This window comes from Pithys albifrons, chromosome 25 (assembly GCF_047495875.1).
Source record: "Pithys albifrons albifrons isolate INPA30051 chromosome 25, PitAlb_v1, whole genome shotgun sequence".
Lineage (NCBI taxonomy): Eukaryota > Metazoa > Chordata > Aves > Passeriformes > Thamnophilidae > Pithys > Pithys albifrons.
This window is the reverse complement of record NC_092482.1, coordinates 1,878,178-1,905,124: the sequence shown is the minus strand read 5'-3', so window position 1 is coordinate 1,905,124 and position 26,947 is coordinate 1,878,178. Positions and strand designations below refer to the sequence as shown.

The 26,947-nt window shown below is 49.5% G+C and overlaps 1 protein-coding gene across 1 annotated transcript in view; it reads right to left on the bottom strand.

The window, feature by feature from the left end:
* The window catches only part of NPEPPS (aminopeptidase puromycin sensitive), a 44,125-nt gene extending 17,745 nt beyond the window's left edge, over positions 1 to 26,380 (bottom strand). The window contains exons 1-8 of the mRNA XM_071577063.1: positions 25,879 to 26,380; positions 16,469 to 16,553; positions 7,330 to 7,407; positions 6,009 to 6,130; positions 4,029 to 4,136; positions 2,854 to 3,054; positions 756 to 852; positions 617 to 650 (exon numbers count right to left, since the gene is read on the bottom strand). Of these exons, the coding sequence (XP_071433164.1) occupies positions 617 to 650; positions 756 to 852; positions 2,854 to 3,054; positions 4,029 to 4,136; positions 6,009 to 6,130; positions 7,330 to 7,407; positions 16,469 to 16,553; positions 25,879 to 26,001 (848 nt within the window). The 5' untranslated portion in view covers positions 26,002 to 26,380. The remainder of the gene's footprint in view (positions 1 to 616; positions 651 to 755; positions 853 to 2,853; positions 3,055 to 4,028; positions 4,137 to 6,008; positions 6,131 to 7,329; positions 7,408 to 16,468; positions 16,554 to 25,878) is intronic.
* Positions 26,381 to 26,947: the final 567 nt, after the last annotated feature.

Genomic DNA, 26,947 nt, shown 5'->3' with positions numbered 1-26,947 from the left:
TGAGAAGACAAATAGATTTGAAACCTGGAATTTCTGTTTCAGTTTTTGAGGCCAAATTGAAAGCTTAGAAGAAAGAATTAAAGCTGTGTCAGGATTTCAAGTCCAAAGCTTACAAGTTGTTCAAAATGCAGGGAAATCATCCTAACAATGAGCACAGAAAGTGGAATATCATCAAGCCAAAGCACAAAAGCTTGACCAGAAGAAGGAAAAAAATAAAACTGAAAAGGAAGGCAAGTTAATGGGTTTGATTTGCTGCTCTCCACATGGTTACTACTCTGTGCTTGCTCAATTTCCCAACTTGCCCACAAGGTTAAACAAGAAACTCTTCCAGTTGTGTCAGTGAGTTTGACAGGGAAAAAAAGGGGCCAGGAAAGTTTTCCTGCAGAACAGGCAGTGCTGCCAGACACTTAAACCCCTCACACCCTTGGACAGTACCTGCATTAGCTGGTTTTTGCCTTTCTAAGCTGTTCAACACCACCAGAATTATCCAAAGTGAAGGTATTTACTCTGTCTTATTTGGGATGACACCCAGTAATTACAGCTCCCTAAAACTAATCCAATTATTCCAAGAATTAGTGAACAAAGAGGGGGGAAAGACAGTATTTTAACAGCATACCTATAAGTAACAAGGCCCCAGTTCTCCATGGCACCTTTATAAAATAAATACAAAGGTTTATTGATATTGATACACACCTCTTCCTAAACGTTTATAATTCAAATGAAATACAGTTCATCAATAAAGTGAGTTACTTTACCAGCAGCAAAGTCTGCAATAGCTATGAGATCAATTTTAGGAAGAGGGTAAGGAACATTGAAGTAGTCCTTATAAAAAGGCAGAGTTTTAGCAGCAACCTGTAAGAAACAAGAGGAGAAAAGTGCTGTTAACTTGGAACTGGGAAAACTGGAGAAATTATGATTGAAACTAAAAAGCAGCACAAAGATTTCTTCCAGAAGCCCCACTCCCACAGCACAGTGGTTTGGAAGATTCCCCATCCCTGTTTTGTCCCAGGCTGTTGCCACCCCCCAGGACTCCTCAGCATCTTCAGACCCAAGTGACATCAGGGGATCAGAACTACACCAGAAATCAGAACTTCATCAGAAATCAGCAAATAGAATTTCATTAGAACCTCAGGTCAGAACTTCATTAGAACCTCAGGTCAGAACTTCATTAGAACCTCAGGTCAGAACTTCATTAGAACCTCAGGTCAGAACTTCATTAGAACCTCAGGTCAGAACTTCATTAGAACCTCAGGTCAGAACTTCATTAGAACCTCAGGTCAGAACTTCATTAGAACCTCAGGTCAGAACTTCATTAGAACCTCAGGTCAGAACTTCATTAGAACCTCAGGTCAGAACTTCATTAGAACCTCAGGTCAGAACTTCATTAGAACCTCAGGTCAGAACTTCATTAGAACCTCAGGTCAGAACTTCATTAGAACCTCAGGTCAGAACTTCATTAGAACCTCAGGTCAGAACTTCATTAGAACCTCAGGTCAGAACTTCATTAGAACCTCAGGTCAGAACTTCATTAGAACCTCAGGTCAGAACTTCATTAGAACCTCAGGTCAGAACTTCATTAGAACCTCAGGTCAGAACTTCATTAGAACCTCAGGTCAGAACTTCATTAGAACCTCAGGTCAGAACTTCATTAGAACCTCAGGTCAGAACTTCATTAGAACCTCAGGTCAGAACTTCATTAGAACCTCAGGTCAGAACTTCATTAGAACTTCAGGTCAGAACTTCATTAGAGCCTCAAGTCAGAACTTCATCAGAGAATCAGCAAATCACAACTAGATCAGTTGAGTTAAACCATATGTTTTAGTCATTACAGACATTTATTTGTCCTCTTCAATAACAAGCTCAGCCTTTTTGAGCCATTAAAGCAAATCAGAACTAAGTTAAACCTTTTGGTGACTGCAGACATTGGTTTGTCCACAACTGAAAGTCTGTGTAAAACCAAACTCAACCTCTTTGAGACATTGAAGCAAATCAGAACTGAGTTAAATCCTGTGCTTTGGTCACTGCAGAGATTGGTTTGTGCACAACTGAAATGGTTTAGTATCAAGCTCAGCCACTCCAAGCCACTACAGCAAATCAGAATGGAGTTAAACCTTATGGTTTGGTCCTTTCAGACACTGGTTTGTCCACAGTTGAGCTCTTTGAGACACCCCCAGAAACCCCATGGATTTGGGTGATTCCTGGGCACAGTGACCAGGAATCACAGAATGGATTGGGTTGGAAAAGACCTCCAAGATCAGCAGGTCCAACCCTTGATCCAACCCCACTGTGATCACCAGCCCAGGGCACTCTGTGCCCTGGGCTGGTGATCACAGTGGGGTTGGATCAAGACATGGTGGATCAAGACATGGTGGATTCTCACTCAGTGCCACATCCACAGAATCACAGAATCCATTGGGTTGGAAAAGCCCTCCAAGATCATCAAGTCCAACCCTTGGTCCAACTCCAGTCCCTTTAACAGATCATGGCACTCAGTGCCACGGCCAAGCTCAGTTGAAAAACCTCCAGGGATGGGGAATCCACCCCCTCTCTGGGCAGCCCATTCCAATCCCTGAGCACTCTCTCTGCAAAGAATTTCTTTCTGATCTCCAACCTAAACCTCCCCTGGCAGAGCTTGAGCCCATCGTGCCCCCCTTGTCCTATTGCTGAGTTCCTGGGAGAAGAGACCAACCCCCACCTGGCCAGAACTTCCCTTCAGGCAGTTCCAGACAGTGCTGAGGTCACCTCTGAGCCTCCTCTTCTCCAGGCTGAACACCCCCAGCTCCCTCAGCCTGTCCCCACAGCACTTGTGCTCCAGTCCCTTCAGCAGACACCAAACCCCCTGAGCTCATTTACCTCCAAGGCAAACTTTCCTTGCTCTGCTTTGCCCACGGGCGTGTAGACCCTCACCAGGACCCCATCCTGAGATCTGGCCTCCACAAAGTCGTACTCGCCCACCACGAAGGCCACCAGGTAGGTGGACATCACAGGGGTCCTGGCAAACTTCACCTCCACCAGGTTCTCGTCGTCTGGGTAGGGCTTCCTGTCCACCACGTTCTGCAGGAACAGGAGCAGATCTGTCAGTGTGGGGAAGTGAAACTGGGATTGCACAATGTGTTGGAGTGGCTATTCCAGCCTTGTGAGTCATGGACACACAGAAGGGGGTTAAGGTTTAAAGTGCAGGCCATGGTGTGGCTCCACTCCTGGTGAAATGCCCTGTCCCACCTGGAGATGATATTATATATCAATTATATGTTTTAATAATATATAAGTTATATTCCATTATTTCCAAAGCTTCTGTCCTTCCAAAGTGACATTGCCCCTATCCCAGGAAGGCTCCAGGAAACCTTCCTTTTTTTTTTGCTGGAAACCTTCCCTTGAAACAAACTTTTACTTGACACAGAAACCTTCCCTTGAAACAAACCTTCCCTTGAAGCACAAACCACATGGGCAGAGCCAGGCCAGACTTTACAGGTAACTCTCAGTGGTAGGAATAAAAAAAAGTCTATTTTTAAACCGACTCTTCTGCAGCAACATCATCTAAAAATACGTGCAGGCAGCAAACTAAAAATGCCCATCTGTGTTTGTGACAGAGGTGCTTCTGCTTCCATATTTTATCCCAGTTCTGGACAGAAATTCTCCAGAGCAGAAAACTCTCAAGTACTTCTGGATAACACACAAAGTACTTTCCCACAGTCAGTCCTAATCCACCAGCACGTGGCTTGACATAGGCCAAGATCTACTATTATTTATTGTATATATTGTATACATATTTTACACATATTACATATACTATTATTATTTATTGTACTTTTTTAAACCACCAGCCTTGTCCAGCCTGTTCAGGCTTTGTGCATCTGACACAAACATGATCTTGTTCCAAGCTCTCAGCATTTATTGCTCCTTAGCAATGGCAAGACAGCCTGTACTCCTAATTCTGCTCCCAAGACACTTTATTAATTATCAATTAAGCAGCTGGTGTTATCACAGCTTTATTTTAAGTAATATTTATTTGCACATCAAGGACTCACCATATTTGACAAAGCTACTCTGTCTTTAGGAACCACCAAAGAAATATCAAATGTTGCTTTAATTGCAGGTTCATCCCAGCAAGGGAAAGCTCTGCGAGCATCAGTAGCCTGAAAAAAAGAGCAGGAAACAAATAAAGCACAGAGATTGTGGCAGTAAAACACTCAAATTCAGATTATCTCACAGCAAGAGGTGGGTGAATCGTGGTGTGGTCTCCTCACTGACACTCTTGGCCTCTGCATTAGAGGGTTTTATTCTTATTCCACTCTTGGTTTGGAAAACATAAAAGCAGCTGCAAAGGCCTCTGTGCCCTGATGGAATTGTACAGGGTGAGGAAAATTTAGCAGAGTCATGAGAGGAGCAAAGCTCAGTCATGTGAAAGCAGAGAGGGCACCCAGGCGTTCACAGGCCCTGCACACACGACCACCCGTTTATGGTCCATCAAACTCCTCCCAGAAAACACCCTCTGTGTGTGCCTGGGAGGGCTCTGGGCTTTATGTAACTGGGGGGTTACAACAGGGTGTAAAACCTGCCATTTGGGCCAGGTTTATGTAACACAGAACCCAGCTCAGGGCTGGGGTGTCAGTGAGACACTGAGATAAAGGCACAGGGTGTTGTTAGAAAGAAATGATGCACTTAAAAAAATACAGTTTGACTCAGGTGTGTGACCATGAGTGGCTCCACAGGCAGGATCATCCCAGAGCAGCACCACCCCTGCCTGGGGAACCTGCAGATCCAGAACTCACTGAGGCCACAGTGGAAAGGCTGTTTTTAGTGTGACCCACACTCAGAGCAAGAAGTCAAAAATAACAGGGACTTTATAAATTTATCCAGAATCATAGAATGGATTGGGTTGGAAAAGACCTCCAAGATCAGCAAGTCCAACCCTTGATCCAACCCCACTGTGATCACCAGCCCAGGGCACTGAGTGCCCTGGGCTGGTGATCACAGTAGGGTTGGATCAAGACATGGTGGATTCTCACTCAGTGCCACATCCACAGAATCACAGAATCCATTGGGTTGGAAAAGCCCTCCCAGATCATCAAGTCCAACCCTTGGTCCAACTCCAGTCCCTTTACCAGATCATGGCACTCAGTGCCACGGCCAAGCTCAGCTGAAAAACCTCCAGGGATGGGGAATCCACCCCCTCTCTGGGCAGCCCATTCCAATGCCTGAGCACTCTCTCTGCAAAGAATTTCTTTCTAATATCCAACCTAAACCTCCCCTGGCAGACCTTAAGGCCATGCCCTCTTGTGTTACTGGCAGTTGCCAGGGAGAAAAGACCAACCCCCACCTGGCTACAGCCTCCTGTCAGGGAGTTGTAGAGAGTGATGAGCTCTGCCCTGAGCCTCCTCTTCTCCAGGCTGAACACCCCCAGCTCCCTCAGTTTCTCCTCACAGGACTTGTGCTCCAGTCCCCTCACCAGCATTGTCATAGAATCATAGAATGGATTGGGTTGGAAAAGCCCTCTGAGATCATCAAGTCCAACCATTGGTCCAAGATCAGCAAGTCCAACCCTTGATCTAACCCCACTGTGATCACCAGCCCAGGGCACTGCGTGCCCTGGGCTGGTGATCACAGTAGGGTTGGATCAAGACATGGTGGATTCTCACTCAGTGCCACATCCACAGAATCACAGAATCATAGAATGGATTGGGTTGGAAAAGTCCTCCCAGATCATCAAGTCCAACCCTTGGTCCAACTCCAGTCCCTTTACCAGATCATGGCACTCAGTGCCACGGCCAAGCTCAGTTGAAAACCCTCCAGGGATGGGGAATCCACCCCCTCTCTGGGCAGCCCATTCCAATCCCTGAGCACTCTCTCTGCAAAGAATTTTTTTCTGCTCTCCAACTTCAATTTCCCCTGGCAGAGCTTGAGCCCATCGTGCCCCCTTGTCCCATTGCTGGGAGAAGGGACAGATCCAGGCAGTGTCTTGGCCTCTTCCAGGCCCAAATCCCAGCTGGGATGAGCCCAGCCCGTACCTCGAACTGGGTGACGGCGGCGTAGCGCGTGTCTCCGCTCGGGGTCGTGTATTTACTCCGGTAAAACCCCTTCATTTTGTCGTTCAGCTCCCCTACAAAGTCTATCTTTAGTGTCCCTGTCCCTGCAACACAAACAGAGGGGATGTGGTTATTGGAATGAGCCCTGGATCTGCTCTGGATGTCCCAGTAGGGCTGGGCTGACCCACTGCCCCTCTGGAGGTGCCCCCTCTGCTGCTCCCCATCCCGTCTGTGCCAGCCTCCCCCAGACCCCCCTCTCTCACCAAACAAAAACTCCAGAAGGGCATCCCAGGCCAAGCCAGGCTCCCCACAGACTTTCAGGATGGACCAGAGGCTGCTGCAATGCTCATTTTCACCTTCTAAACCCAAAGCACAACCAGGAGAGACAGACCTTAAGCCATTCCTGAAATCTGATCCTGCAATCCTTACCTTAAAGTTTGCAGAAATATGGGATGTGAGTAATAACAGCATGCTCTGGAATCCACTCCATCCAAAGCCAAGATGGAGCCCTGGCTGTGTTCAAGCCCATAAGTCAATTAGTCTCAGGATTTATTCTGCCCTTGATGTCTCGGTGCAAAAGGGGAAACCTGAGCCTGCCCAGAGCAGCAGCCAAGATCCCAGAGAACCAAACACTCCAGCCTGATATCCCAGAATCTGCTGTTTGTACCAAACCTCCAGCCTGATATCCCAGAATCTGCTGTTTGTACCAAACCTCCAGCCTGATATCCCAGAATCTGCTGTTTGTACCAAACACTCCAGCCTGATATCCCAGAATCTGCTGTTTGTACCAAACACTCCAGCCTGATATCCCAGAATCTGCTGTTTGTACCAAACACTCCAGCCTGATATCCCAGAATCTGCTGTTTGTACCAAACACTCCAGCCTGATATCCCAGAATCTGCTGTTTGACTTTATCCAGGTGAAATAAAACTGCTTTATTTCAGCTGAGGAGCTGCTTCAATCTACAGGCTCCTCAGAGCAAGAAACTGTAGCAGTTTCAGAAGAATCCAAACATCATCGGAGAGGAAAATCCTCAGGAGAGGGAACAGCTCATGTGGAATAACAGGAACTGTGTCCCAACAGCAGGGAAATAATTAGAGCCACCTCAGGTGTTGGGAACAAATATCACCATTAATCAAAGCAGATTTCCAATCCCAAAGTGACTGACAGATCCCACAGAGAGCACCACACCCACACTCAGGAATTTCAGGGGAGGCAGAGCTGTCCCACTGCAGCTTTTCCAAGTGCAAACCCCTTGAACCCAGGGCTGGAGGCAGCAGGAAGCAAAGGGAATAGCTCTTACCTTTCTGCAGGGTGCTGGGAAAGGAGAGAGTAACCTTTTCATCCTCATTTTGATAGTTGAACCCTGTGGCGTGAACCTCTGGAAAAGCAAACACAGCACTTGGGTCAAACTCAGCCCCAGAGATGGTTTTGTGCTCATGAACATTTATAATAATAAATAATAAAACGTTTCAAATTCACTGAATCAGCTGAACCCAACGTGCTGCAGCCACTGAGCAAATCAATGGAGACTGTGAATAATCCATAACACAAATGTGGGGAGGCAAAGGAACACCCTCCCCGTGGTCAGAATTCCAATGCCATGGCCAGAGGTGAAAGCTGAGCTGATCAATTATAAACCTGCAGTAAGAACAATACCTGCACACCAGGAATGTTGGGAACAGCTGCTACAATCCTGATAAATGGTGAGATATTGCACCAAAACTCCCCTTGGTGGGAAAGATTCCATCAGTGCAGCAGGACTTTTATTAATTATCCCAAACAGGATGCTTAGGGTTGATTCACCCAGTTTGTGGCTCTGCCTCTGAAAAGCACATTAATCTCCAGAGCAAGGGGGGGTTTGCTTGGATTTAACCACAAGGAAAAACACAATGGTGGTGTTATTTTAAAACAGCCTTCAGAAGCAGGGCCCTGCCTTGGGGTTCCTGTGCTGACCAGCAAAGGTATCCCAAACCCACCCCAAAATGAAGCAGTTTGGTGTTTACACAGCACAGGAACTACCTGTGGGTGCAAACACCCAAACTGTGGGCCAAGCTGGAGACACAGGGGCAGGGAATCTCCACAGCAATTAAACTTCTTCCTTCCTCATTCAAGCCCCACTTGTTGCCTCCAACCTGAAGTGGATCTGGGATCCCTCAGCCAAAAAAGTCTGGGACAGCCACACAGGACCTCCCTTTGCATGTTCTGCTCCCTGTGTCATTCAAGCACTGCAAAAACCTCGGAGAAATCACGTTGAAGAACTTTAAACCTGCTCCAAAACACAGGAGAAATGGTTTCTACAGCAGCATCTTCCACTGCCAAACCTGATAAAGCTGGACACAAAAACACATCCTTTTCATCCCAAAAGGAAAACTTGCCACTCAACCAACGACTTGAATAACAAAGCTCGTTTGCAGCAACGATTTCAGCCACAAAATGACTCGTTTTCCAGGCTCAGGTATCACTCCAAGCATCCAGGTGCTGGGTTTCAGCCTCAGGGTGATCACTGAGCTGTCCCACACGTGACAGAAGGGGCTGGAAACAGGTTCCTGTTGTTCTAAAATTTCAAGTGCTGTTTGTTCTGGAATAGTGTGATTTCAGCCTTAAACCTGTGCTCACACAAATGCAGGGACTGCAGGAATTAATTAGTCTGAAGTGCAGGTTTCACAGAGCTCTGCTTAGTGTCTAAGCAGAGTTAAACACAGAAATGCTCCAACGACATAGAAAGAGATGCAAAAATAAAGTGCAGAAACAAATGCAAGCAAAAAAGTCCTTCACAGGATCAAGCAGAAGAATTTCAGACTCTTGATCTGTGCTGAGGAATCACAGAATCATAAAATCACAGAATGGATTGGGATGGAAGAGACCTCTGAGATCATCAAGTCCAACACTTGATCCAACCTCACTGTGATCACCAGCCCAGGGCACGGAGTGCCCTGGGCTGGTGATCACAGTAGGGTTGGATCAAGACATGGTGGATTCTCACTCAGTGCCACATCCATACAATCATAGAATCCATTGGGTTGGAAAAGACCTCCCAGATCATCAAGTCCAACCCTTGGTCCAACTCCAGTCCCTTTACCAGATCATGGCACTCAGTGCCACGGCCAAGCTCAGTTGAAAACCCTCCAGGGATGGGGAATCCACCCCCTCTCTGGGCAGCCCATTCCAATCCCTGAGCACTCTCTCTGCAAAGAAATTTTTCCTGATCTCCAACTTCAATTTCCCCTGGCAGAGCTTGAGCCCATCGTGCCCCCCTTGTCCTATTGCTGAGTGCCTGGGAGAAGAGACCAACCCCCACCTGGCCAGAACTTCCCTTCAGGCAGTTCCAGACAGTGCTGAGGTCACCTCTGAGCCTCCTCTTCTCCAGGCTGAACTCCCCCAGCTCCCTCAGCCTCTCCTCACAGGACTTGTGCTCCAGTCCCCTCACCAGCATTATCACAGAATCACAGAATGGATTGGGTTGGAAGAGACCTCTGAGATCACCAAGTCCAACCCTTGATCCAACCCCACTGTGATCACTCTGGCACTCAGTGCCCTGGGCTGGTGATCACAGTGGGGTTGGATCAAGATGTGGTGGATTCTCACTCAGTGCCACATTCACAGAATCATAGAATGGATTGGGTTGGAAAAGCCCTCCCAGATCATCAAGTCCAACCCTTGGTCCAACTCCAGTCCCTTTACCAGATCATGGCACTCAGTGCCACGGCCAAGCTCAGGTTGAAAAACCTCCAGGGATGGAGAATCCACCCCCTCTCTGGGCAGCCCATTCCAATCCCTGAGCACTCTCTCTGCAAAGAATTTTTTCCTGCTCTCCAACTTCAATTTCCCCTGGCAGAGCTTGAGCCCCCTTGTCCTGTTGCTGAGTGTCTGGGAGAAGGGACAGCCTGGGAGTTCCAAGATTTTGGAAATCAGTTGTAAGATGGAGCATTTAAAACAGAATCTGTGCCAAGGACATCCAACTGCCAGCAAACACTGGGCAAGGAGCACCAAAAATAAGGGATTGGCTTTTCTTCTTCTCACTCTGGGTGTACTGAGGCAGAAAATGCAGGAAGAGCTTCAGGAGAACAATCCTGATGGGCAAGGTGTTGATCTGGAGTGGGCTGAGAGGAGCTGGTGCTGCTCCATCCTGCAGATCCCAGGAATTCTGACCCACCAGACAACAAAGCTGTTGTTCTGGAACAGCAGGTGGGTGCCCTGGGACAGAGGGAAGGACAGGCTGGAATCCTGCTGGAATCCTGCTGGGAATGTGGCAGCCTGCAGGGATCCTGCTGCTGGTCCAGGCTGTGGTCAGAGGGTAAGAGAACACCTGAGAAAGGCCGGATAAGGATCAGCTCAGGAATGCAGAAACACTCCCCTCCTGGATTTTAAAAGGACCACAGCAAACCACAAACATTTTTATCTTTTTCCAACGATCTGATAGCAGAGACAAACAGCAGCAGGACGTCAGGAGCAGAGCTCCAACCTCCTGAAACTGAGGAGTGCACAAGAATGTGTGTTATGTGGATCTTCTGCCAAAGGTTGACAATGGATATCAAGTTTCCCCCTCCTCCTCCTCCTCCTCTCCCAAATCTGAAGTGCTCTTAAGTGTGTTGGAGTTTGTGGATCTGCTGCTTTACAAGCTTTGTAACCTGTACCAGGAGAGACAGAGCTGGACAGAGTGAGAAGATAAAACCTCCAGGGCTGTCTAACTCAAAGCAGCTCCTTGCACATAAAATTCCAAAGCAATGGAAGATTCAAAGCTACATTTTTCCATTTCAACTGACTACTCAGTGCCAATAATTTAATCCAGAGCAAAAGAACCATGGAAATCCATCAACAATACTTTTTGTTAAGAGTTTAATAGAACTGTTTGTAACAAAGATGTGATTGCAGCAAAAGGCTGTGTGAATTCCTACCAGTGCAATACAAAAGCTCCTGAGGAGAACAGCCCAGTTTTGGCAGCCTGCAAACTTTGGAGAGTTTGGCAGTGCAAGGTTGCAAGTTAATCACCAGCACATTAGGACACAGTCTGGGCTGAGCTGCATGAGAAAATCAAAAGCTGCTGCTCCAAGTCTTTGGGAAGATAAAAAAAAAGCCTAAAAATTGCACTCCAGAACTTGGATCACTCCAAATTCTGCAACAGCTACTGAAATAATTTAACTGTCCTTCCACAGAGCACTTCCTGCAAGTGCACAGAGAGCAGAGAGGGATCCATGGATTAATGATCCCGGTTTCTGGGTGGGATCACTTCTCACCCCTGGCTCCCAGCCAAGGACTAATCCAGCCTCAAATGTGCCTGAATTCAAAGCCCACACAAAAGGTGGAGTTTTCTCAAGTGGCCCTCGAGCCATGGCATGGAGAAGTCAGAGGCAATTAAGGTATGGTGCCTTAATGAACTTGCATTCCCACGGGAGACACAGGGGCTGGGGGCACTCTGGTTTCTCCAGCCTTGTCCTGCAATTCCCAGGAATGCCAACAGTTCCAAGCCCTCTCCTGCCTTTCCATGAGATTCAAACCACTGGCTGTAAAACCCCACACCAGTCAGAAGTCTTGGCATGTATCAGATATTCCAGTCCAGGCCACCACACTCCAGCTCTCCTTAAAAACCTCCACTAAAACTCTGTCACATCGAGGCCTCTCCAGAAAAAAAGGATGAAGAAGAATTTCCCTACAACAAAGGAATGTTCACAAGTGGTTTAATTTAACCAACTCCACTCTGCCACAGGCAGCAACAACAGTCGTTTTTCCCACCTGGCCCCAGGTGGGAATTCATGTTCCCTTTCCCTTCCTTCCACTGGAACTAACACACCACCCTCAGGAAGGTGATTTGTCTCCAAGCAGCCTCTTTTTTTCCCCTTGCAGAGTTTCCTGATCCACTTGGCTGCTCAGCAGGGCAAACAGGAATGCCAGGAGAAGGGAGGGAGGGAGGGAGCACAGGCACCACTGCCCTGCCCACAGCAGCACCATGTCAGGCTGTGTCACGACTGTCGGGACATGGCCCTGCTCACACACATCCCTGCTCAGCTTCCCACAGGCACTGCTGATTTTTGGGTTTTTTTTTTTTGGTTTGTTTCTTGTTTCAAACAGCAGCAGAGCCTCTGGTGCCACCAGCACCCCACAGTGGGAAAGGAAAGACCAAAATAATGAGTTCTGGCCTCAAAGCCTCTTAAAGGTTGAAGTACAACCCAAAGTTGTACTTTGGGATATTATTCCTGCTAAACAAACATCACTCCAGCTGCCTGGGATTTCCTGTGTGAAGTTGCCAACTGTTCCCCTCCAAGCCCCTCTAAACTGAAGAAGCTGCTTTAGATCCCACCAGAATCTGAGGAGATTCCAAGCCAAGGACAACCAGATTCAGTCACTCCATCCCAATTTCACAGATTCACAGGAAGCTCCAACTCCTTCGCATTCAGCACGTCTGAAACTCAATCCCTTCAAACTCAACTTGCTTGGGAATGTCTTTGCAGCTCTTCATTCAGCTGAGCCAAGTCAACCATCTGGATATGGGCAGGGCAGCACGTGCACCCCTAAAAGCTGCACTAGAAATGCTAAAAAACAGCTTTGGGGAAAAAATAAAAACCACCTCAATCCCAATTACTCGTGATGATCAGTGGGAGGAGCCGCCTGAGCAACGGAAAAGTGGGAGTTTGGAGCAGCTTTGTTCCATGACAGAATTCCTGGCACTCACACAGCAAAGCCACAATCCCCACTTACAAATCCCTGCACCGGTTTGATGATGAAACAGGAGATCTTTCTGAGTAATCAGCGGCCCTGGTTTGTTCCTCACTGTCACTGGGGGATTACGCAGCAGAATTCTTCACTTTAAAGCTGCAGAGATCCTCCCTCAGCTTCCCGACAAATATTGGGCAATAATCTGATTTCCCTGCAAATCTGCATTAAAATTCCAAAGGCCAAGCCCTTCCTCTGCTGTGTCCATGTTTGGAAGGGGGGACAGGGGGACAAGGAGCCCACAGTGCTGGCCAAAGTCTCCTGTACAGCCACAGAGCAACGAGCACTCAGGATTAACAGGAATTATTGGGAAAATAAAGAGCTGTTCTGCACAAAAATCAGCAGGTCAGCTCCTCAGACAGGGGACAGGGACCTGCTGAATAAGGTCTCTTTCCCACAGCTACTTTTTGGGACAGAACCACACCTGAAAGAAGAGAAGTGACAGATTATCTTTCATCTTTTCTCACATTACAGACAAGGGTGAGACAAATTCTTGCCCACTGAGACAAAGAACTGAGAGTTAACAACTCTTCACTGGAGGAGACTTTTAAAAGAGGATTTAAAGAGTTTTAAAGGAGAAAACACCTTTCACTCCTCACTGCTTTTCACACACTCTGCAGGCAGCTGGTACCTACGGAATTAAATCCCAGGGAACTGGCTGATATTCCTGTGGGTTCCCTGGACTGTATTTCACCCTCAGTTTCCAGAGCAGTTATACAATTACCATCCCAAAGCTGGACACAATAGAAGCATTAGTGAGACTGACTCGAGCTGTATCAACAGGTGCCAGCAAACACTCTGCCAATGCCACGCAATTTTCCTTCCAAAGCCATTTTACACTGGCTGGCCCCTTCCCAAGCCCAGAGATGTTTTAACCCCGTGAAGTCTGAGGATAATGACAGTGAACAGGCAACGAAACTGCACCTGGAGGATTTATGGTACAGCAGTTGTGATGCCAGAGTGCTGTACTCAAACTCCTGAGTGTCCAGAGTGACACACTCAAGGCTATCCCAAAAACCAGAAGGAATTTAAGCCACAGAAACTCACTTGGGTTTAAGTCTCTGTTAAGAGCTACTATTAATACTTCGAAGTTACAAAAGATCTACTCTATTTTATGTATTTTTTCTGATTTAACTGGTAAGAGATTTTATTCCCAGGTACTTTTTGACCTTTATTTTCATTTTCTCACTGGCAGAATAAGCCCTTGCTGGGTGGTTTGGGCCTGTGGCAGGGAACAGACTCCAGACACGCTCCGATCTTACTGGGGCTCGTTATCTCCTCATTACTCAGGACAAGGAATAGCTCCAGGAGCGCTTAGCAACACCCTGCTCCCAACCCACCCCACTGCTCTGGCAGCGTGAGAAAGGCTGGGAACGCTGCGGTGCCAGGGTACAACCCGCAGCACGTAGGGCACAGCTCTCCATTCCCTCCCTGCTGGAATGGGGTGGCCCAGCTCCAGGATCCTCAGCCATTCCCTTCCCTCTCGCGGCGCGGCACTTCCTGCGCTGAGCTCGGCTTTTCCAAACACACCCTCGGCACTGAGATCCCTCCTCACAGAGCTCCCTCCCCACTCAGCCCCACTCCAGAAACCCCCGGTTTGCTTTAACAGTGTATTAAAAATAAAAACAATTCAAGCCACTTTACATGCAAAGATTCACTGTCAACATTCTGGGCCCCTCAGTTGAGGAAAGAGATTGAGGGGCTGGAGCGGGGCCAGAGAAGAGCAACGAGGCTGGAGAAGGGACTGGATGTGGCTCTGGGTGTCCTCTGAAACACCTCCAGGGACAGAGAATCCAACATGTCTTGATCCAACCCTACTGTGATCACCAGCCCAGGGCACTCTGTGCCCTGGGCTGGTGATCACAGTGGGGTTGGATCAAGGGTTGGACTTGATGATCTCAGAGGTCTCTTCCAACCCAACTGAGAAGAGCAACGAGGCTGGAGAAGGGACTGGAGCACAAGTGCTGTGGGGAGAGGCTGAGGGAGCTGGGGGTGTTCAGCCTGGAGAAGAGGAGGCTCAGAGGTGACCTCAGCACTGTCTGGAACTCCCTGAAGGGAAGTTCTGGCCAGCTGGGGGTTGGTCTCTTCTCCCAGGCACTCAGCAATAGGACAAGGGGGCACGATGGGCTCAAGCTCTGCCAGGGGAAATTGAAGTTGGAGAGCAGAAAGAAATTCTTTGCAGAGAGAGTGCTCAGGGATTGGAATGGGCTGCCCAGAGAGGGGGTGGATCCCCATCCCTGGAGGTGTTTAAGGTGAGACTGGCCGTGGCACTGAGTGCCATGATCTGGTAAAGGGACTGGAATTGGACCAAGGGTTGGACTTGATGATCTCAGAGGTTTTTTCCAACCCAATTCATTCTGTGATTCTGTGGATGTGGCACTGAGTGAGAATCCACCATGTCTTGATCCAATCCCACTGTGATCACCAGCCCAGGGCACTCCGTGCCCTGGGCTGGTGATCACAGTGGAGTTGGATCAAGGGTTGGACTTGGTGATCTCGGAGGTCTTTTCCAACCCAATCTATTCTATGATTCCACTCAGAATCCCAGGATGGTTTGGGTGGAAAGGGACCTTAAAGCCCACCCAGTCCCACCCCTGCCATGGGCAGGGACACCTTCCATAGACCAGGTTGTTCCAAGCCCATCCAGCCTGGCCACTTGCCATGTACAAATCTATCAGCCATGGGACAACATCACTGCAGCAGAACTGGAATTATCTCTACAAAATCCATCCCAGAAGTTCACAGTTCTTTTCTTCTTTAAATGTCCAAACACAGCCCTTCTCTCCAACCTTATTGAGTTGTTGGATAAACTTTAAACCCAACCACAGGAACACCTTCCTCCTCTCCATCATCAAGATCATTCCATTAATTGACAATTCTGGTTGTAACAAAGCCTTTAATGACATTACTGTGGATTTTCCTTACAGAAAGGAATATCTTCCTTGAGGAAAGGGAAGCTCTGCAGAGACTTTTTTCTCTGAAGGATTTCAGAAACAGTTGGACCAAAGAGCTGCTGGGCTTGAAAAAGCTCCAGAAAAAAACCCAGGAAGGCTTTGCCCACTGTTAGACCATCACTGTTTGATGGAGCTTATTTTCCACACCTCCTTCATTTCATGCTCCAACTGCTAAAACCCTTCTGAGTGTTTGCAAATCTCCTCAAAATACAACTGGGGAAGTCACTGACTAGAACTGAGTGTTACAAACAGGCACTGCTGCTTCCACTTCCCCAGGAACTTCCAGCCTTCCAGGGGGCCTGATCCCAATCCTTGTGCCCTCAGTCACCTCCTCAGTCACTCAGACAGTGTCACCCTTTTCCCTGTTGTCCCACACTTGGAATAAGCTGCTCAATGCCAATGAAATGTCTCCTGCACTCCCCAAATCCTTCCCCTGGAGTATTTCCTGCTGCAGGTCATGACCAATACATTCCTTATCTAATCCCTGCCACAGATTTTGCCAATAATCCCAAATCCATAGGTACAGATCAGGTTCTTACACATTAATGCAATATAAAGGTAACCAACAGTGCCCAACCAAGCACCCTTTGCTGAAATCCCTCAGGAATGATGGGGCAGAACGCAGATTTCATGGAAGGAAAGGAAAGGAGGAAGGAAAGCGAGTGTGGAAGTGAGATAAGGAATCCTGAGCTTATCAAGCTGTTATGTAATGATGGAATCTGAGTTGCTGGCTGTTGGCAACAGCTCCCAGAAGTCCAGGGATGAGGTCAGTCCTACCTTCATCCCCTTCCGGCGCGTAGGAAGCCGTGATGATGTCGATGTCAGCACAGTTCATCACAATCTGGTTGGTTGCATTTTTCACCTGCAAGAGAAGAGATTCCATGAGCACCAGGATGAAAACAGCACTCCCTGCTCCCCTGAGGGAGACATTCCCACCTCCCATCCGCCCCAAACCCCCCCCAGCAGGTGTTTGAAGTGGAATTTCCTGGCTGGGAGCGGGGAGGAAGCGCCGGAACAGGCACTTGGTCCGTGTTCAGCCACCCAGGCCTGCTTATCACACTGTAAATTATTTAAGGGAATGAACTGCCGGGTCTGAAAGTTTGACAATAGAGCCCTTGTCCATGCCAGGGATCCCAGGAGCAATAAAAATCCATGGAGCCTCCTTTGGAGATGACCTACAGGAGACCAGAGCAAAAACCCTGGATGGGAGAGGGACAGAAACACACCCTGTGCAGGTGCTCGACTCTGTAAGAACTTCCTGGGTTAGAAACATCTGGCAAAGGATTCTCCTTCCCGTTTTCCTGGGATCTTCCCTCCTGCCAGCTCTTGGCTCCACATGCTTTGCTTTACTCACCAAGTGCCAGCTCCCTGCCTAGGAATAAACTGGGGGGCTGTGCCAGCTTTCTGTTTGAGTGCAAGGGCTTGAATGCAGAGGAATTCAAATTAAATATAAATTAATTACAAAGGGGTAAAATATTTGGGAGTTAAGCTGGGAATTATTTAGAAATTTATGGCTGAAACCACTGGAACAGTCAGACTGGATGGAGCTGGGAATGTTGCTTGCCCTGGATGTGATTTCAAGCAGGAGATGACCAGTTCTTGAAATAAAGGAGTAAAAAATTCTGTAAGAGCCAACCAGTTTAACATGTGCATGGAGAAACTGCTCCAACCTCAGAGTCAGCCCCTCAGAGCACAGGGAATTCCAGCCCTCTCTTTTCCTTATAACCTTCAAATGCCTGTTAACACCTGGACAGGTGTCCAAACAGGTATCCATGTCCAAATGGGGCAGGAACCACCTGGAAGTGCCTCCAGCCCTGGGGGCAGCACAGAAGGACATGGAGCTGCTGGAGAGAGTCCAGGGGAGGCACCAGGATGGGCAGAGGATGGAGCAGCTCTGCTGGGAGGGAAGGCTGGAGAGTTGGGATTGTTCAGCCTGGAGAAGAGAAGGCTCTGGGGTGACCTAATTGTGGCCTTCCAGGAGCTGAAGGGAACTGAGGGAAGATGGAGAGAGGCTGTTCTACAAGGGACTGGAGTGACAGCACAAGGGGAATGACTCCAAACTGACAGGGCAGGGTTGGGTGGGATACTGGGAAGGAATTCCTGGCTGGGAGGGTGGGCAGGCCCTGGCACAGGTGCCCAGAGAAGCTGTGGCTGTCCCATCCCTGGGAGTGTCCAAGGCCAGGTTGGACAGGGCTTGGAGCACCCTGGGATAGTGGAAGGTATTCCTGCATGGAACTGGATGGTCCAAAGGGTCCCTCCCACCCCATTCCATGCTCTCCCTGCCATGGGAGCTGCTTCCATGGGCCGGGAGCTGCTCCTCCCATTTTGAAGTGCCCAGCCCAGCTCACCCTGTTGGCATCTCCAGTGAAATGGGTTTATTGCATGGGAAGCCACAATAAAATAAAAGCTCAGCTGTCCCAGCTGTCCCTGTGCCACCAGGGGCTGGGATCTGGGAGAGGAGGAGCAGGAAGTGGATATTCAGTGCAGAGCTGCTCTACCCAGGCCCCTGAGTCATCTGGGGCATAAAACCCAGATTCCAGTCCAGGCAGTGATAAGAGGCTTAAGAAACTTAACTGTGTAACTTGGGAGGTGTTCCCACCTCCATCTGAGAGCCAAAGGGCTCCCACAGGCTCTTCCAAGGAGATCCAACCCCACAGTGGGTGGTGAACACACCCCAGCTGACCAGGAGCTCCTGTCTAAGCTCAGCCACCAACTCTGCTCCTGAAGCAAATCTCTCTGGTTTGTTCCCACTCATGGAATTGTTTGTTTAATAAATATTACCAAAGGTTTAAACTTTTTGAAGTGTAATTATTAGTGCCTCTTTCCAGCTCCTGCAGTGCTGTCACACCAAGAGGTGCAGCAGAGCCACTCGGGCCATTCATGGCATTAAACCCCAACCAGTTTTCCCCAATAAACCCAACCTGGTTCTGAAAGCAAAGCACAAAACAAGCAGCTGTCACAGCTGAGGTGACACAAGGGGAGATTTGATGATCTAGCAAAGATTTCCATCTGAAATCTTTTTTTTTTCCAATTCTATGCCCATGAAACTAAACAACTACACCACTCCCCCAAACTCAGAATCAAAGCCCAGTGGGTTTCATCACAATAGGAGGGTTTGGGGTTTCTCAAGGTCCTCTAAAAGACAGAAAAATCAGAATGAGAAAAGCTTTTTATAAATGTCTAGAGACCTTTATTCAATCTATAAATCCAAATCTCTCTGGATTGGGAGTTCAAGATGCATTAAGAGCTGCCCAAATTGCAGACAATGTGGGTTTAACAATAGGCTTGATCTTTAAAAAACAGCCCCTGCCAAGGACACAACTTGGAGTGCCTGCAAAATAAGACAGTTCAGTTTTAAGCAGAGACAATTAAAGGCTCCTTAGAAAGAAAATCACCCATTTTTAGGGGTTTTTTCTTCCTTAGTACCAATATCAAGCCAGTTTTACAAGAGTGCAACAACTAGGAAATGTATAAAGGGACTAAATGAACCAGCTAAAAAACTTTATCCTCCACCTGCCAAAAAACCAAGGGTGGAATTCCTTGTGCAGGCAGGAATTCTGAGAGAGTGGAGGGCAGGAATTCTGAGAGAGTGGAGGGCACCAACGCTCAGAGAGAGTGGAGGGCACCAACGCTCAGAGAGAGTGGAGGGCACCAACGCTCAGAGAGAGTGGAGGGCACCAACGCTCAGAGAGAGTGGAGGGCACCAACGCTCAGAGAGAGTGGAGGGCACCAACGCTCAGAGAGAGTGGAGGGCACCAACGCTCAGAGAGAGTGGAGGGCACCAACGCTCAGAGAGAGTGGAGGGCACCAACTCAGAGAGAGTGGAGGGCACCAACTCAGAGAGAGTGGAGGGCACAGGACCTGCTGAGACTCCCAGAATTTAGCTCAGAGAGGGAAGTAAGTTCTCCTGTTGCCACACAGGCTCCAGCATGAGCCTCCTCCTCCCCCTGTTCCACTGAAATCCTGAAGCACAGACACACCTGTGAGAACAAAAACAGGACCAGAACCCGCCCAACATACTTAACTTATGACCATCTGATGTCACAAGAACCTCCAGCCCAACCATTTCAGACAACTGGAGTGATTTTTGTATTAAAGGGCAAAAAAAGCAGCTTTCTGCATAAGGTATAAGCAATTACAAAGGGGGAAATGTGGGGCTGTCACCCTGGTTCACCTTGTTCTAGGATATAATAAATTTATTTTCAGCAACAAGAGGTTAATCAAGGGAAGAGCAAGATCTAAATGCCCACAATGAGCATTTCTGCACATTTAACACCAGAGGAACCCACAGGAATATCTGAAATAAAGGAACATAAACCTCTTGCTTTTGGTGAAACTCTGGTAAATTGATCAGAATTCCAATATTTATTGAGATCAGCCAGACACTGACACCACAGGGAAGGAAAATCCCACCCAAGGGGAGACAACAGTTTAAGTTGTCCCCAAGTTTTCCAAGGTAACATCATTTGATGGCAGAAGAACTAAAAATGTTGATTATTTGGCTCTGCCAAACAGGACTCAAAGATTTTCATTGGAGAAGGAAAGGATTTGATGGGAAAACCTTCTTAGGGCAGTAGGAAGAAGGATTGGAATGGCTTTGGTGGAATGTCAGCCTACCTGAAATACAGGATGAGGAGCACCCAAAGAGACCTCCCATACTCCAAACTAACTGTCCAGAGCCATAAATATGCCCAGATAATTCCAATTTTATCACAACAGCTCCAGAGCCCTTCCCTAAAAGCAGCATTGTAACAAGCACGTGTGTTTTTAGCAATTCACCTTCTAAAAGTAGACAACTAAAATTACCTCAGTTGTCTTCTGGGGTGGATCTGTTTAAGAATTCAACAGGATGGAATTCTTAGGGAGGAAAGAGATTTATTAATCTGTATCCCCTGCAAATTTCTGGGAGCCAAGGAGTAAAATTAGCAAGGCCATGACTGACTGATTGGCCCACTGGAAAAATTCCCTTCATTCCAAAGAGCATCCAGCCCCAGAGTGGCTCAGAGGTGTCAAATTCACATAGCCAAGTAAATCCATCTCTACATGAGCAGCCTCCCAGCCTCGGGAATTTCGGGGCTGGAAGAGCCTTTTTTGGGGGGAAAAGGGCAAAACATCCCTATTTTTGAGCTGGTGGCATAAGGAGAGCCCTGAGGTGTTGGCTTGGAAGCACCAGGTTTAACACTCAGCTTTAATCCTTAACTCTGAAATTCAGGTTTAATTTCACTTGCTGGAAATGCAAATTTAGGTTTAATTTCACTTGCTGGAAGTGCAAACTCAGGTTTAATTTCACTTCCTGGCAATGCAAACTCAGGTTTAATTGCACATGCTGGAAATGCAAGTTCCAACAGTGGGTAACACAACCATGTATTTATTATTTATCCTGGATAACTTCCCCTCTCCCCAGGAGATCCTGAGCACAAATACTACACCCATCAAGCTTCATTTTTCAGGGATTACACACAAAGAGTGTCACAATTAATCTTTAACTGGCATCCAGCAGGATCAGACTATACATTCCTCAGGCTGCCACATCCTGCATAATTAAGCTATAAAAAGCAACATATACAGGTTAAACTTTGCTAAATATACCAGAGGATCCTTAAGATGCAATAAAGGGGCTGCAAAAGGTATTTAAAAGGGCCACGTCCCTCAGGTTGTAAATTCTTTAGATAAGTTGCTTTGCAACCAAGAAACACCTCGGTGTGGTTTGCAAGGAGCCAAATGAATCACCCCACGACACTCTCTGGGGAAGGGAGTTTATTGACAGGGAAATACCAGGAAGTTGGAGGACAAGTGCAGCTTTCTGGAGCTCTGCCCCCTGTGCCACACCGGGGACTGTTTGCAACGTGAAGAACTCGAATTTAAGAGCTCAGAACTTGGGGAGGCAGCTGCTTGTTGATGGTTCCTCGTGTTTGTGGTGCTGGAGAGCACAAGGGTCACACATCCCCTCTTTGTTCCAGCCCTCCCAGCAGTCAAAAGCAGAGTGGAAAAAAAGGCTGAGCCACCCTGAGTAATCCGAGTGCCCTGCACTGATAACCAGGCCCTGAGAGCCAGGGCGGGCACCACTCAATCTCAGGCTCACAGATGAATAAATGAACTATTTCCACCCAAAACTCCTCATTGTGCCCATTGAGAACCATCCCCACGCCCTCAACAAATCAAGTTTAAACAGTCCAAGCTGACAGGGCTGGCAGAACAGTCCCAGGAGTGGGAGCTGCAGATCTGCCACCACAATCCCAGGAGTGGGAGCTCCAGATCTGCCACCACAATCCCAGGAGTGGGAGCTCCAGATCTGCCACCACAATCCCAGGAGTGGGAGCTCCAGATCTGCCACCACAATCCCAGGAGTGGGAGCTCCAGATCTGCCACCACAATCCCAGGAGTGGGAGCTCCAGATCTGCCACCACAATCCCAGGAGTGGGAGCTCCAGATCTGCCACCACAATCCCAGGAGTGGGAGCTCCAGATCTGCCACCACAATCCCAGGAGTGGGAGCTCCAGATCTGCCACCACAATCCCAGGAGTGGGAGCTCCAGATCTGCCACTGACTCTGCCACATCCAGGCTTTGTCCCAGCTGGGATGAGGGATCCTGGGGAAATGGTTCATTTAAGGATTTTGGGGGTTTTCAGCTGTGATAAATGGGAATTATGTACTGTCAGTTTATGTAATTGTTACACAACTCTACAGGCTTCAGAAATATTCATAAGAACATTAATTATATTATTTAAAAATCTTGAATAACTGGACAAGATCCAACACAGGGGTTATCAGATACTCCACAAGCACAGCTCAAAAAGCCACAAAATTCAACAGTCAAGAGACAGATTTCAGTCCCAGTCCTTTATCCAGAAGGCCAATTCCCTCACCTGAACACCAGAAGTGCCACAATAAACCACAAACAGGCATCTCTCCTTTTAAAGGCTCTGCAATCAGCCTGGTCACTCCTGCCACTGAAGGACCATCCTTATCTTTTGGGTCATAAAGGGGTTTATCCTCTGGAGATCACCTGGAGCTGCCACAGAAGTGTGAACGTTCACTATTGTGGCATAAAGACAAAGTGCTTTAAGTTATTTACAGGTGCTAAATCCAACACGAGTGTCCTGCCCCAAAGCCAAGGCTGGAACGTTTGAGTTGAAAGACCAAAATTCTGCAGAGAGGGTTGTAAATCCTACTAATGGTGTGAGTAAGAATGATCAAGTGTTTACTTGTAATACCTTGACTAAACATCACAGCCTGCACTAATTCCACTCTGCTCTTAAAGATGCAAAATAGCAAAGCAAACAAACCACTTTGGATGCAGGGAATGAGAAGGTTTCATGGTTTTTGGGATTAATCAAAGCCTCAGAACTCACCCCCTGGGTCAGAAAGCACCACTGGATTAAGACCTTGATGTGGATTGTTGCTTGTCCAGCCATTATCAAACTGGAATGGGGCTGAGGGGCTGGTGATTATTGATTGGCTATAAAGAAACAACAGCAGGATCCTCAAGAGGAAGCAGCACATGCATTTCCCTACCCAAAATCTGGAAAATTCAAAGTCTGTGGCTCAGCAGAGAATCCCTTTCACTGCAATGACTGCACAGTGATGCCCAAACCTTCAGGTTTGCTGAAAACAGAACATCTCTGGGGAGCTGCTCTTCACTTCAGCACAAGGTGCAGGCAGAAAGGCCCAACAGGTCCTACATTGACACAATTTGACCCCAAAAGCATAACAATGTTTTTATTTCCCAGACTCAACCCCAGCTCAAGAAAAGTATGCTCATAGTTACTGTTTTTCCTTCACTGAGCCACTCCCAGTATAAATAAAGCATCCTGTCCATGCAGGTTGTTCTTCTCCCCAGGAAGGTGCAGAAGAGTTTCCTTCTAATTTTCTGGAATGTGCCTTCCCTGTGCTTGGAGCAGTGGGAGCCCCAGCAACCCCCTGCAGGGAGATTCCCAGCCTGGGCCAGCCAGGTGAGCAATCCTTCCTTCCCCACTCCCACAGGGCTGGGATGTGGCCCGGCATTCCCTGGGTCAGGGTGTTAAAAGTTATCCAAAATAAAGATACAAAGTTAGAGCCGTGTTAAACACCTCACCCGGCGGGTTTTTTTCCATCCCGTGGGAACATCAGAGCAGTGAACAAGCAGGTTTGTTTTGTTTTGTTTTTTTTTATACAACCTGGAACCTGTCAGATCCCTGTTCTTCCTTCAGCCGTGCCCTCAGTGGTGCAGGATTTCACCCTGCCAGGTGTATCCACTGCTCCAGGAATTCCCTGAGCAATCCCCTGCATGGCAAACAATATTAAACACACCTCCACAGCACCAAAACCTGCAAACCAGCCAGGGGTGCCAGAGGAAGGCTCCAAGTGCTGGTTATCCCTGGATCCAAGCAGAGATCCCAAGGCTGCTGTTCAACACTCCTCTCCTCAGCAGCAACACGGGCTTAAAAAGCCACTGCTCCCCTCCCCCCGAGTGTTATTTTTAACCTGGATGATTTCAGTGATCCCATTTACAGCCCCACAGCTGTAACAGGACTTGAGGAGCAGCAACTTGGGTGCAAAGACAGGAATAGGTGGCCGGGATTAAGGTGGAAGAGAATGGGAATTTCTCGAGTTGGCATTTTCAAACCCAGCCCCCAAAAAGCTGGAACCAAATCCTGGGCTAGACAGCAGATCTAAGAGGAGATTTACGTTTTCAATATTTCTGTCACATGACACAAACTTACTCATCTCTGCTCGGGTTCCTCCAGGTCCCAAAAGTCACAAGATTCCCCATCATGCCGTGCCTTTCACCCTTCCCAGCTCCCACAGACACTCCCCAGCGAGTCATTCTCTCTCCCCTCTCTCTACCTGTGCTTCACATTCAGCTGCTTTATTGCCTGCTTGTATTTATTACCTCATTTTAAAACAAGGCTTAACCACCCCCTCAGACCAAGATTTAAATCTGTTCACATCTCAGATTCGAAACCTCCCTCAAATATTTTCAAGCCCTCTGTGCCACCACCCCCGTGGAAGGAAAAACACCCAGTTCCCCCTCACAATTCCGTACCCGTTTCAAACCACAAGGAAAGACACGAGGGCAAATTCGAGTGGCAGAGCAGCCTGAGAGAATGACGGGAGACTCCAAGGATTTCATCAACCTGGTTGTGGCTTTGAAGCAGGAGCAGGCAGGGAGGATTTCTGCCTTTCAGGAGAGGCTGAGAGCTCAGTGTTTTCGGTCTGCAAACCCCTTTCCCAGCGCTATCCCAGCCTCTCCTCCGAGCTTCCCGACACACCGAGGCCTACCCTTACCGTGCCACAACAGAGACTGATCTTCCCACCGCATAAATTTGGCTTTTTCCAGCAAAATCCCGAGCCATCCGAACGCCTGGATGGAGCAGGGGGGACACACGAAGGGAGAGCTCCCTATGGATTTAGGGGTTCCCTATGGATTTAGGGGTTCCCTATGGATTTAGGGGTTCCCTATGGATTTAGGGGTTCCCTATGGATTTAGAGGGGAGCTGTGGGATCCCGGGCAGGCAGATCCCGGTGTTCCCAGCCGTTCCAGGCTTATCCCACATCCCGGGTTGTGCCGAAGGAGCCGCCCGGGGGGACCCGCGGGGGCCGCAGCGGGGCTGGGCGGGGCCCCCCCGGCCGGGCCGGCTTTTGGGGAGGTCGGGAAGGGTTTTTTTGTGGGGAACGGGGGGTTTATCCATCCATAGTGAATGGAAAGAGAGGGCGGGGACTGCCCCGAGGGGCCTCCCTGCACCTGCCCGGCCTGGGTGTTGAGGGGAGGGGGAGAGGGGTCTGGGGGTGCCCTGAAGGGGGGGACGGGACCTCTGAAGGGCTCGGGGGGGTCCCCTGAGGGCTCGGGGGGTCCCTGAGGGGGGGCTGAGACTCCTGAGGGAATCGGGGGTCCCTGAGGGAATGTGGGGGTGTCTGAGGGGTCTGCGGGTCCCCTGAGGGGGGCACAGGACCCTTGAGAGGCTCGAGGGGTCCCTGAGGGGATGGGGGGGTTCCCTAAGGGGAGGACGGGACCCCTGAGGGAATGGGGGGGTCCCTGAGGGGATGGGGGTGGTGAAAGGACCCCTTGGTGGGGGGCAGACTGAGGGATCCCCCTGAGGGGAAGGTGGGCCGGGGGGGATCCCCTCAAGGTGGGGCGGGAGGAGGAGGAAGATGATGAGGAGAAAGGAGGCGGCGGCGGGCGGGTGAGGAAGGTGGGGAGGCCGTACCTGCACGGCGGCCTCCAGCTTGCCCTCGAAGGTGAAGTCGATGAGGTCCGGCTTGAGGCAGAGCCCATAGTTGAGGGGGGACACGTCGGCGGGCAGCCGCTCGAACGGCCGCTTCTCCGGCATGGCGGGAGCGCGGCGGGTGCGGGGCTGCGCCCCCCCGGCGGGGCGGCGGGGAGGGACGGGGAAAGGGGCGGGGGGGACGGGGAGGGAGGGGAAGAGAGGGAGGGAGGAAGGGAGAGGGAGGGTTGGGGCGGGAGGGGGGGGGGGGGGGGGAAGGAAAAGGAACGGCGGGCGGGAAGGGCGACGCGGCGCTGGCCCCCGCACGGACACACGGAGAGAGACAGACAGAGGCAGACAGAGAGAGGGACAGACAGAGAAAAAGAGAGAGAGAGAGAGGAGCGGGAAGGAGGAGCGGCGGGAGCGGAGGATGAAGAGGAGGATGATGATGAGGAGGAGGAGGAGGGAGGGGCGGGGGCGCGCGCGCGCTCCCGGCACGAGGCGGCCCCGGCGGGGATGGGGATGGGGGGGGGGGGGGGGGGGGGGAGGCGGACGGCGCGTGCGCGCCACGCGGCCGCGCACGTACAGCTGGGGGGGGGGAGAGGAGGGAGCGCGTTGCGTAAGGGGAGGGAGGGAGGGGCAGTGCGCGTGCGCGTGGCCACGCCCCCGCCCCGTGAGGGCCACGCCCCCTTCTGTTCCCTCACGGTGATGGCGGGAATGGGGAGAGGGGGTTAGTGCGGGGGACTGGTGGTCAAGGAGGGCACATGAGCGTTGTTGGTGGGGTACCGGCCCTCAGGGATGCAGGGAGGGCACAGGGAGCGTTGTTGGTGGGTACTGGCGGTCAGGGAGGGCACAGTTGGCACTATTAATGGGTACCGGCCCCTCAGGGATGCAGGGAGGGCACAGGGAGCACCATTAGTGAGGTACTGGCGATCAGGGAGGGCACAGAGCACTGTTAGTGTGGCACCGGCCCCTCAGGGATGCAGGGAGGGCACAGTGAGCATTGTTAGTGGATGCTGGGGGTCAGGAAGGGCACAAAGCATTGTTAGTGTGGTACCGGCCCCTCAGGGAT